The 12,500-nt window shown below is 42.3% G+C and overlaps 1 protein-coding gene across 8 annotated transcripts in view; it reads right to left on the bottom strand.

The window, feature by feature from the left end:
- Positions 1–12,500, bottom strand: part of rnf220a (ring finger protein 220a) — a 184,041-nt gene that overhangs the window by 25,723 nt on the left and 145,818 nt on the right. For 2 of the 8 annotated variants that reach the window (XM_070973926.1, XM_070973923.1), the window contains exons 4-8: positions 11,085–11,136; positions 7,256–7,351; positions 3,926–3,968; positions 1,706–1,752; positions 83–212 (exon numbers count right to left, since the gene is read on the bottom strand). In XM_070973926.1, the coding sequence (XP_070830027.1) occupies positions 83–212; positions 1,706–1,752; positions 3,926–3,968; positions 7,256–7,351; positions 11,085–11,136 (368 nt within the window). Of the gene's footprint in view, positions 1–82; positions 213–1,627; positions 1,753–3,925; positions 3,969–4,127; positions 4,361–7,255; positions 7,352–11,084; positions 11,137–12,500 lie in introns of those variants that run through there. The other 6 variants (XM_070973924.1, XM_070973920.1, XM_070973925.1 and 3 more) reach the window with 4 other exon arrangements.

Genomic DNA, 12,500 nt, shown 5'->3' on the forward strand with positions numbered 1-12,500 from the left:
CTGCTGTGGCTGGACACGACCGTGACAGCTCAGTCACAAACTGACGGGAAACAAAAGCAGTACGAGGTGTGTGTGTGTGTACCTCTGAAGCCTCCCTCCAGCAAAGCCGTAGCTCTGATCCTCTTCTGCCCCGCCCACTCGTACTCCTCAAAGCCCCGCCCATTCTCTCCATCCATGTCTGCAGAATCATCATCACCTAACGCGCCCTCACGCTGACAGACACACACAGACAGACACACACAGACATGTTAATCAGAGCAACGGTACCACCGTGAGTACCACCATCTTGCAGATTTCAACTTTAAGTACACAACTTTACTGTTTTAAATAGTGGTGGTGGAGGATAGGCCAGATCTCCGCAGCACGCTTTATCTGTACCATGCCATGAGCAGCTGTGATGACTTCCTGTACTGTTGGCAAATGTCAATCAGACACGAACTGCACGAAACACCCAATCATCTTTGCCCAACCACTTGATTGGCGGCACCAAATATTTTCTTCTTCTGTTCTTTTCCACAAAACACAAAGGTAAATCCACTGAACTTGTGTACTATACCTTTTTGTGGCTACACTTAATATGTTTTTAACCAATTCAGTTTCCTCAACAGCTTTGTTTTGCTGTGCTTGTTGTTAGTATAATGAAGTCTATTCCACCCGGAACAGTTTCAAAAAAAGAGAAAAGCTAAGTGCTGGAAAATGTCAAAAATCTTTCGCTTGATTTTATTAGGCCAAAGGTAAGTCTTTGAGGCTAACCCTTAGACACTTGCATTGGACAGTAATCAGTTATTTGGTCCAAGATTACTGCATTATTATTTACATGTTTCACTGTGAAGCTGCAGCAGAATGTGATAAGCTTCCAGAAATGTTTAGATACACATCAAAGAGAAGAGGAAGAAGAATGGAGCTTTGGCCGTGGCTGAAAACGGGACTTTAACGTCTCAGCACAGTGTGGATGAATGCAGGACTCTCACGCTGTGCACTGAAAACACAGCTCAAATGGTATGGCACAGCAGTGAACGCCTAAAGCATGCTACTGGAAAACAGGTTAACAGTGTCTCTATAGCTACTGTAATGGACAGCAGTCAGTGAGGTGAGATACAGGAGGAGCGGTGATGATTGGTAGTCTACTCTTTAGCGTCTACAGGAAAGACAGACTGGTGAACTGACAGAAAAAGGCTGTCATTGTTGTTCTGTTTGTGCTACATCTAAAGCAAGCAAAGCCAAATTGGCCAAAGTCAACGGATACTAAAGATCTAACTGTTATGCTCATACATGAGCTGCATGCCAGTGAACAAGATGCAACCATGTCATATGGGATAAACTGCAGATACAAGCCTTCGACTTCAAAACAATGTTTTTGTCACAGCTTTGCAAGAACAAACTTTAATTCTGGACAAACTTTGATGTCCGTGTCTTTTGATGGTCGAGTCCACGCACAGTTATTCCCATATGATGTGAATGCAGTACCACAATATAAAAGGAAGTTAAAGCTTGAGAAACTACAGTTGCTATTGGTCGGTATCTGCACTAATGTACAGAAGTGACTGGACAGCATCTACAGGAAGAGAAGAGGTCGACAGGCTGTCCGACTGAAGGAAGGCGGGGTTCGGGGCCAGGATTGTACTACCTGGATCAGGCATTGTTCCACATGTCTACTCATCTCCTCCTCGCTCCCAGCCAATGGGGCACTGCACAGCGGACATACCTGGCCCCCCTCCTCAGGCTTCCTCCTCTTCATCTTCCCTATACGGGCTGGAAATGGATGGGTAGTCAAAGGAGAGAGACAGAAAGACACATTTTTAATGCTAGTTTAATTTTAAAAGTCTCTAATCATCTAAGTTTTCAAGCATGTTTCCTCGACCGATAACGGCACTGTTTTCAAGGAAAAGGAAGAATCTAAAAAACACCTGAGGAATATTTATGCCAGGTGAATCTGCCTTGACTGGAGATCATACGCAGTGTAACAGAACTCAATTCTTTACAAGCTTAGCAGCATGTGAGAGAAGGCTGAGCTGGCTAAACTTGGCCTCTTCTGAAACGTGTAAAGAGAGAAAGGACAAGATGTCACCGGACATGACAGCCTAAACCGCCTTCCTACACTCCACATCCACGCCATTCCTCTCCCTCTGCCTCTCCTCCCTTTCCTCCCCTGCCCTCCTGTCACAGCTGCCCCACCGCCACGCGCACACACATTTAATTAGAAATTTAACAGAGCAGAACAGCCGTCATTGCGCCCCGAGTCTCTGTCGTTTTTTCTTAACTGCAAATGGCGCGCGGGGACATTAATTTTTAGCTGGCTGGGAAAGCAGAGGAGGCCAAGAGGGACCATGGCGAGGGATGGAGGGAAAGGAGGAGGAAGACATAAGGCGATATGCCATTACTGCAGGGGAGGACGGTGGAGGGAGTGAGGCTGGGTGGGTTAAAAAGAGAAACGGCCTCCTCCTCCTCCTCCTCCTGGCCAATTCTCCCCTGACGCTAATCGAGGGGAGCGTTGTTAAATAGAGAAGGGAAAGGGCTGCTAATTAGGTCCGGCAGGGATCTCTGCCCCCCCTCAGCCATTATACCCCACATGAGAATGATTCCTAGTTTCACATGAGGGCAAAAAGAAAGTAATGGAGGGCGAAGTTTAAACTAAGTCTTCACTGCCTCTTGTCATGGGCTCTGACTGAAAAAGGCTGACTTATCTGCCGCCTCAAGACTGGAAACACCACATTTCTTGCAACAGAGACAACAGCCTATGTGGTGACAGTCAGCTGTTACAGATACAAACACACTGAGTAGATCAGCACCTCTTGGTTTACACTGCTTCGGACAGTATTTTCAGTAAGAGTTGACATGGGTGACCTGAGAAAAACTCTTGTGTGGACTGTGGTGTAACTTAAAGCACTGCTCAACTAAGCAGCAGTACTTGGTGATTAGGAAAGCTGGAAGCTCAGAAGCCTTTGTCAGAGCTCAGTCCCAGTTGGTGCCTAGTGTTAAAAGGCAACATTCACGTCCCCAAGATCAGATTTTCCAAAAAAATACCCAGAAACAAAATGCTGAATACAGACACTTTGCAGAATCCTCAAAGACTCCTCTAACAATCTGGATGAAACATCACATTTTCAGCCTGTTTCCCAAACTGTGCCACTTTTTACTAATCTAAGCAAAGCAGTTAGCTGGAAATGGCAAACTTCCAAACTCAGTGTTTTACAATGCGAGCCAAAAGTTTCTCTGTAGTCATATTGTTAAGTTTTTGCTTGTGTTTGACAAAAAGAGCCAGCAGATATGTAATTTCTGACGACAGGGATTAGGAAATACAGACGCTATAACCAGACGGATTGCAGAGTCTTTGTGGATTCTTAAAATACCGTCAGAGCAGCACTAAGTGTTGTTTAACAGCCCTCTGGGCTACTAAGAGCTGAAATGAGCTTAACCCATGCAATAAAGATGCTTCTGGCATTACAAAATAAAATATACTGCAATAATGTGGAAAGGTCCACACACTGAAAACTCCCAGTACAAAATATTTCTTGTCACCACATGTTTCAGGAGCACTGCTCCCAAAAACCACAGGTGTCTGACATCATCAATGACGAATGACAGATCAGCATCACAAATAAATAATAGTACAATAAGCTTCATTCAATCAGACCACACATCTCTCAGAAATGACTAAACATCAGGTAACAGTGTATAAAAAACTTTTATGTCTCCTGTGCCTTGACATCAGTGATATTATCATGTTTCTTTTAATTTCATCATTCATTTCAAACTGAACTGCAGATTTACTGACTCATATATAGGCTGTAAGCTTTATACAACATATTTAAAATGTTCATTTATTTTACAGTTCTTTCTGTCAAATGTTCAAAGATTAAAATGAATATGTATGATATTAAACCAGAGCAGAAAACTAAAGAACGCACTCAGGATGTGTACATACCATTCAATCTCGTTTGCCTGTTTGCTCGAACTCGTAAAAATGTCTGCAAACAGAGAGGAACAAAAGAGGGAAAGAAATATACATTAGATAATCAAGAAACATTATATTATGTTTACGAGTAGAAATATAACTTTTCTGAATGAGATTGCTTTGGATGCTGAAGGGTTGTATGCTGAGACCAGGGCACTGTAAACAAACGTACTTCTCTCTTGTTTTCCACCTCCTCCATAACTGTCGGGCTTCACCCGCAGCTCATTCTACAGCCGCCAAAACTCACTGCTGTAAACTGCCCGACTGAGTCTCCAGATACTGTTCATCACTGCAAACCAAGGCTCGCATTTAGAAATTAATACGGATGGAAAAGGATTGAAAGTGGCGCCCGTATAGACAAATACCACTCATGTCTGACGCCATGTTGGCTTGTTTTGATCATGTGACCGCGCTGGAGGCGGAAGTGGGGAAACGTCACATGTCGTTCCGAATCCCGACCGCTAGGGGGAAGCAACGGGTTTCATTAAACGGTTCCCTTTTAATTAATGGGTTTGGTGTTTTCCATACAGACTAAACTAGATGCACAACGATTGTTCTGCTACCTTGACTACTACTGTTTGTGTAGACTAATACAAAGACAAGATGTTATATATATTAAATATGTTACTGAGCTGAACAGTTGTGTTCAGTATTTGTGAACATCTCTACTTTTTACTTAAGTATTGTTTCTTGGTTTCTGGTGTTTTCTTCAACTCTTAAGCCCTTTCTGTGTGTGCAGCAGATTATTCACTGTTAGGAACTGTCAGTGGTGGACAAAGTGCTCAGATTCTTTCCTCAATTGAAAGTACCAGTACAACAAAAAGCTGGAAAAGACCTGCATTCAGAATCCTACTTTAGTAAAAAGTAAAACAGGTGTTACCAGCAAAATGTACTTAGAGTATCAAAAGTACTCATTATGCAGAAAATGGCCCTTGTAACTATTATATATTACATTAATAGACTGTTAATTTTTAATTGAATTGTATTTTTTGGATTTTTACCAAATGTCAGATTCTCAAATGTCACAGGTTCCCCGTTCAGACAGCTCTTATTGTAAGGGGTCACAAAGGCCAAAAAGATTGAACCACTGGTTTGATCTTGAGTAATAGGTTGTGTTTTTATCTTATATGTTTTTTTCTGTGGAATTTGCAAAGTAGATTACAGTACAAAGCCCAGTATTTCCCTATGAAAAGTAGTGGTGTAGAAGTATAAAGTGTGTAAAAGTACCTCAAAAGTGTACATAAGTGCAGTACTTGAGTAAATGTAGTCAGTTATGGTCAGCCACAGGCAACTGTGGCATACAATTAAATTCTCCATTTATCTAACTGAATGTAGAACATTTGGGGTCTTGGGTAGTTCAGGATGCCTGGGGTAAATTCTCTGTATCATTAAGAATAATAGTCTTATCATTAAAAGTATGGCATTAAGAAATAGATTAAGTGAGGTCAGATTTCTTCGTCCTCTCCACCTCTGTCTCTTGCAGAATGAGCACCTCGGGTCTACTGGGATTCAAACCCAAAGGCCTGTAAGTCTTTAGCTATATGCTGACTAAAGCATCCCCAGTCACAGTTATGGATGCCCTCTCTTTGACACGGCAACAGTGAGTAGGCGGCGGTTCAGTCCACTCACCGTCAGCCCATCGTCCATCAGTGAGAGCTGACAAGCAGTCAGGCCTTCTCCTTCTGTTCTAGTCCTCCATCTGTCTCCTCACTCCTTCCCTCTCTCCCCTCCCTGCCAGCACTTGAGTTATAGGCCCACTTGCCTCGCATCGCCACTACTACCGTATCATTATGATACACTCACTGAATGGCTGCGGGTAGGTCAGGTTTTTAGAGGAGGGGAAGAGGTAGAGAGGTAAAGAGCACTGAGACGGACTGACAGGCAGAGAGAAGGTGGCAAAGTCTGCCATTATGCTTCATTTTCAGGGTGGTAAAAAGAGTCACCATTGACTTAATCATTTGTATAATATAAGGTGATTTCAGCAGTTTCACTTAATGAGAAAATCTACTTTATCGCTATAAGGTCTTTATGAGCTGTGTCATCCTGAACGTATGGATGTAACGTCTGCATGGACTTAATAGTTCTTATTTTATGGTGTAAGGGGGGAAACCCACTTAACCCAGAGATACATCATGGCCAGAAGAATTACCCGAACAAACTTTGATGAATTTAAGAGATAAAAGCAGTCAGGGAGGCTTTAAAGACAGCTGAGATTTAAGGAGATTGGCCTGTTGGTCAATTTAACTGCTGAGAGGGCCTAAAAACCAAAATCTACCATGATCCTCTGCTATACTGCTATACATCTGTCATAATTAGGGAAAGTCACAACTTGATTCAATACATTCTGGAAGTCCCATGATTTGCAACGTAGTTAATCCCAAAAAAGCAGCGCAATTCCTTTTTCAATCGATTTTGACAGTCAGCTTAATGAAAGTATAAGACGAAAGGAGGGCATCACTGAGGCCCATCTGTCTGATCCAGGGGTTGATCAGCAGCAAAGTAATATAAACAGAAGGGGAGCTTTATGATTGCACAAATTAAGCAGATGTGTGACAGAAACAAAAGATATCATCTCATCTTAAAGCATTGCACACAGCATAGAATCGCATACAGCACTGAACAATAAAAAGCAGCTTAATGACGAACTCTGCAAAGTACAGACTACGTCACTGATGTTCAAAATGTGCCATCTACCAGAGACAACAACACTGACAGTTGAAATCTCCAAATGACGGCTGCTTGTGGAAATTCAGACAGGATGAGTAGCAAAGTGCGCTGCATGTAATAAACCACACCGTATATTAAAAAACTAGGTTTGGAACGTCAGCATGTGAAGCATGCTTAATCTGTGCTATCATTCAGGCCTTGTGACTACACTACAGCCGGATATTGCTAAGCTAAACAGAATATAGCATTTGCAGTAGGAGTGGAGTGTTTAGGATTATATTATCATATTATTATTATACCACTGCCACTGAAAATTCTTCACCCTGATTGGCTGACAGGTGAGAATACCCTCTGACATGTTCACTCCTCAGGATGATTGTAGTTCTTTTGGTCATTACTGAACATATACCTCATTGGTTATTATCTCTTATTAGTAATACAGAGTATGTGATAATGTGGAGTTGACAGGCAGTATTAAAACGCTACGCTGTGAACATACAGGGCACATCTCACTAAAATTACAGAGAAAGTGATCCGGATAAGTGACCTATGGGACAAACGGGACACTGACAGTTGTTCAGCCCTTCTGTCTGTGTGTGTGTGTATGTGTGCGTGTGTGTCCGTGAGTGTGACCTGGTATCTGTCGGAGTGGTGGATGTCTTCAGACGACAGGGGCGAGACCACGGGAGACTCTCCCTCACGCTTGATGTGCACCGACAACAGCATTGACTAGAGAGGGAGACAGAGAGAGAAACAGAACGTCTTCTGTAAGCAGATGATCTCGTTCTATTGTCACCAGCGGAGCAGTGATTACAGCAGAACACCGTGCACACCTTAGCTTGGCTTGACAATAATATCAAGTCAATAACATAAGCTAGGAAAGGCTATTTTTTTCTGAAGAAAGTTGCTGAAGTTGTGCTTGGAGAGGCAATCATATACTGAAAAATGGTGAGACGGCAGTTAAGATGGAAGTGGAAGTGTCAGTTCAAGCGTAAGCACCGAACGAAGTAGGAGTATCAGTTGAAATTGAAGCGCTGAACGGAGGTCCAGCTGCAGTCCAAGCACTGAAAGGAGCTGAAGCGTCAGCGGACATTAAAGACGATGTCAGTGAAAGCGTTGGCTGAATTGTGAGCATGGAAAGCAGCTGCAGTTAATTGTTTATGAGCAGTAAAAGATGCAGGAGCGGGAAGAGCTGAAGAAGTTTTTTTTTTTTTTGTTTTTTTTTGATCAAAGGTGAAGATCTGACACCTGAAGCGTAAGCAGTGAAAACAGAGGTGGCAGCTGAAGAGAAAGAGATGAACGCAGTCAAAATGTCAGTTAATGTCTAAGTGGTGAAAGCAGTTGAATTGTTATGTGGAGAATGAATGATGAAAGCAGTTGAAATGTCAGGAAGCGCTAAATTTAAAGCAAAATTTAATTGAAAAAATTGACTTTTTTTACTTTGCTGTATCAAATGAATGCATGTCCAACAGGAAATCATTTAATGTCTAATGTTTACCCTTGGAGAATTTCAACAGTGTTATTGCCGCTGATGCTGAGAGCGACACGTCATTGATGATGACTGTAACCTGCCTGACTTTGTCTATAAAGTCCCTTCCACTGATTAGAGTTAATGTTTATGGGACGTTAAGAGGAGTTAGGGAAGAACGAGTGATTGAAAAGAGAGGGAGAAGAAGGAGGAGGAAGGGTAAACATCTGAAAAGGAGGAGCGTAACTGTCCGACATTACGGGACGCCGCCCGTCCATAAATCTGTCTCACTTTGCACACGCACACACACATAGGCACACACATATAAAACAATATCCTCTTCTAACCCACTCTGTGACAAAAGCAATCCAGGGAATCCCTCAAGTGAACAAGAAGCAAGCAGATAATGATGTGAAAGAAAGAGAACACGGCAAGGAAAGAGGACAATATCACTTTTTTACAAGGCTTAGACCTGACAGACCCCTGGCTCTGTGTGTGTGTGTGTGTGTGTGTGTGTGTGTGTGTGTGTGAGTGTGTGATTATATTTTCATGTGCGCCTTGGCTGCTGCTTCTTTTTTTCCTTTTTTTTTTTACAAGGCAGCCATGAAATATTTGTATTTACAGTCGTCTCCTATTAATCAAGTGGAAAGGGGCAGAGCAGAGGCTTAAGTGCTCGACAGCAGTAATCTAATAATAATATGTGAGAAATGACCAACCTCCAGTGCTGCCACAGTAAATTGGACATTATGCATGATGCTTTTATGCCTCTGCATGAGTGTGTGAGCGTGTGTGTGTGTGTGTGTGTGTGTGTGTGGTCTTTTTTCTCTTTTACCCAGGTTTAAAAAGGTCAGGAATCATTTACCTGGGGGCGTTCTAGGAATATGCTTAAGTTTTATCATTAGAATATGACATTTAACGGTGTTCGACAAAGAGATTATGAGTGAAGATCCTCCATTGAAATTTTGGTCTTTTAAACCAACCAATTAAATCAACATGCAAAAAAAAAAAGACCAGGGAGAAAAAAGGTTGCAGGTACATTCAGATGAGCAGCACCACACATTTTAACGCTCCACGTGAATTTGCATCGGAAAAATGTGAACACATCTAAGGTGTATGCTGAAATTGCAAACACACAGGGGAGAGGCCAAGAGAAAAGGACAAGTGCGTGTCTAAATCTTTCACATCCAACGTGTGTGTGCGTCACAGAGTGTGTGGCCCCACTGATACCACATGTTTTCAGTCTAACCCAATCACCTCAACTCGGCAAGGGCTACACAAAGTGGGCCGAACACCCCGTAAGGAGGTGCGTTGGGGTTAATCTCCAGTCTAACAGGGGTGGGTGGTGCATACGAGGGAGGAGACGACAACAACGGGCCCATGTGCTTCAGACTGGCCCTCTCCATTCTCCATGGCCTGCCGCTGAATACTAACAACAGCGGCGAGATGCACAGTCACGGCCGGAGAGGAAGGCCAGCGCTCGCTCCTGCTCTCTCTGCCTTTCTCAAGTACAAGCCCACCCACAGTGCTGTGAGTGGCGGTCTAAGCCTGGGTCAGCCCCCAAAGGTGTGTGGGAATGAAAATGGAATCATTTCAGAGCTCTTATCTTGCATTTGTGTGTACGTCGCATGAACTTTTTCTGCGGTAGGGCATCTGACTTTCACATGATCTTTAGTTAGGAAAGAAGACAAAACATGGCATTTCAGCCATGTTTGATAAAGTGGCTTCAGTGAAACTCAGCTTGTAAAATCTTCATTTCACTGACTTTAGGAACAGGAAGGAAATGAGGAGGAGGGAAAAACTCATTTAAGAGGGAAAAAGAAAAAAATCTGCATGAAGAGAAAGTGAAGACGTCCACGTACAAGCACATTTAACACACATCGGAGCCTGAAGATAAAAAATAAGCACAAGATTTAATATCATTTGAATTTCCAAGAAATAATTTTTCAAAATGCAGCAGTTTGGAAGAGACATATGAAGGAATTTCAGAAGCTCATACTCATCATCATATTAAAAAAAATGTCTCACCATCTTTTCATTTATTTGTTTTTCCTGTATTATATTATATTTTATTATATTATCAGGCTATCAAGTCCACCCACAGCCTCACCATCATATCCCCAGTCCTCTGAAATAAGAGTTTTTCTGTCTAGAGATCATGTGAAGTACAAGGTCTTCTTTTCCTGTAAAGCCGGGTCTTAGTCCGGCAGCTAGTGATGCGTTCAGATGAGTTAGAGAATGCAGGCAGTATAAGGGAATGCCTACTTGATGAATCATGAATGTGTCTTCCTACAAATTTGATGTGATCTGTCTTTTTCTTTTCTTTTTTTCTCACTTTTCTGTCTGTCTGCATCTCGGTGTCTCTAATTGGAACAATCACAGTACAGTGCCTCTTGGCTCTGCTGCCTGTTGGACCACAGGAGACTGGTACGTGCGTGTGTGTGCGTGTGTGTGCGTGTGTGTGTGTCCCACAGTACAGCTGATTTCCTCTTAGTGCAGCAGAGAGGAACAGAGGCTCAGAGTATCAGCTCAGAGTTGGACAGTATAGAACAACACTGTATATCATTGAAACAGTGTCATCTTTTTAAAGCTAACTAGGCTTACTGGGCACACATCTCATGTTGGATTCAATCATCTAATCCATGCTTCTTTTTGCTTTATATTAATGCGAATAAAAGGGTTAAATCTACGAGGAACTTATTGATCACATCTGTTTTGTTTTGTTTTGTTTTTTTTAACTTTGTTTATTTACTTTTTCATTAATAAGATAAACAATAAACCACATGAACTCATAAAAGCCCTCCCACCCTCCGTAATATAAGATTATCGGCAATAAATAAATAATAAAAAATAAATAAATGAATAAATAAGATCACATCTGTTTAGCTTAGATTTGATTTAGGTGAAAATACTGAGAGATGTGTGTGATTTCAGCCGGAATGAACATTCCCAATAAAGGCAACCTGTTTCATGTTAAGAAGCTGAGCTTCATCTCACCTTGGGGGTTCCTGGAGTGGCTGCTCCATCCTTGGGTGAGGGGTTCTTACTGCTGGAGAGAGAGAAGACAAGAGATAATGTGAGTTTGTTACATCATGTAGTGCAGCGCTGAATCTGGTCTCACATGTCTGTCTGCTTGCTTTTTTGTCTGTGGACTTACATCTGACAGATCATTCATTTTTTAGATTTCACGTATTTTTGGAAGGAGTATTCGGTAACACCAGAACTTGTTCTGAATTTTCTGGGGAAATCATGGAATATCATGGTGTTCAGTTGCGCTGGCAAAATAGGAAATAACTGCTCGTGCAGATATTTGATTTGTCAGTGCAGACAACCCGCAGTCACCTTGACGACAATTGGCTGACTTATAAACATCAGAGGTAAGACTGGAAAGAAAGAAAGAAAGAAAGAAAGAAAGAAAGAAAGAAAGAAAGAAAGAAAGAAAGAAAGAAAGAAAGAGGCATGCTCCAGCACTGTGTGGATGGATGCATGGGTGCATGTGTTTCTGTGACATCTTAGATTGGAGGTGAATGATGGAAATATATTGCCTCTCCTCTATTCTGCCAATAAAAGACACATTCAATTCACGTGTTGCCGTACTTCTGATCCTTTTTCTGACACTTTTACTGTCTGATTCTTTCATTCATTTACTCCCCCTCTTCATTCTCAATTGATCTGTTGTTCCTTTATTTTTTCCATGCTGCCCTCTCCTCCTCCTCCTCCACCTCCTCCCCTCTTCCCTCTCTCTGACTTTTGCTCGAACACAGAGATAAATTTCTCCGAGCTTCTCGAAGCGTTGCGACAGGCTTGACACTGACAAAGCGAGACAAGGTTGTCATGTTTGCTTTGAGACCCTGTTAGCACTCCAGACCCCCTCGGACACAAACACACACACACACACGCACATACACACGGAGGAATGTGCCTGAAACTGAATTGAGCACGACCTCTAATCTGACAGCATGCCTTGGTAGACAAGGGATTTCCTTTTTCAATGGATGGATGAGTGGATAATAAGAATAAGAAGCCTTATTTATATGTCACTTATCTGAGAGAGGAATTTACAAAGTGGTGCACAAGAAGGCAGAAGAGCACGACAAGGAAAACACAAGACAGAAACATGATGCATAGCTCCACACAGCAGGGAGGGAATGTATGATGAGACAGAGGCACAGAAGTATGGAAGTACAGTGAATGCATTTTTTCCTTTATACGCGTTCTGTGATGTGCAGTGTAAGAGTGTGAAAGATTACAGGTGTTTAGCAGGCAGGGAGGCTCTGATAAAAAGACACCAGATCCATGATGGGAGAGGTATGACCCAGTGTTTTTGGGCCAAAAGTCAGGATTTACTGGCCTCCGCTGACTAAGTTTTGACCAGTTTTGATCCGTCTCTTAACCCTTAAAGCTAAAACCACA

The sequence above is a fragment of the Chaetodon trifascialis genome, chromosome 11 (assembly GCF_039877785.1).
Source record: "Chaetodon trifascialis isolate fChaTrf1 chromosome 11, fChaTrf1.hap1, whole genome shotgun sequence".
NCBI lineage: Eukaryota > Metazoa > Chordata > Actinopteri > Chaetodontiformes > Chaetodontidae > Chaetodon > Chaetodon trifascialis.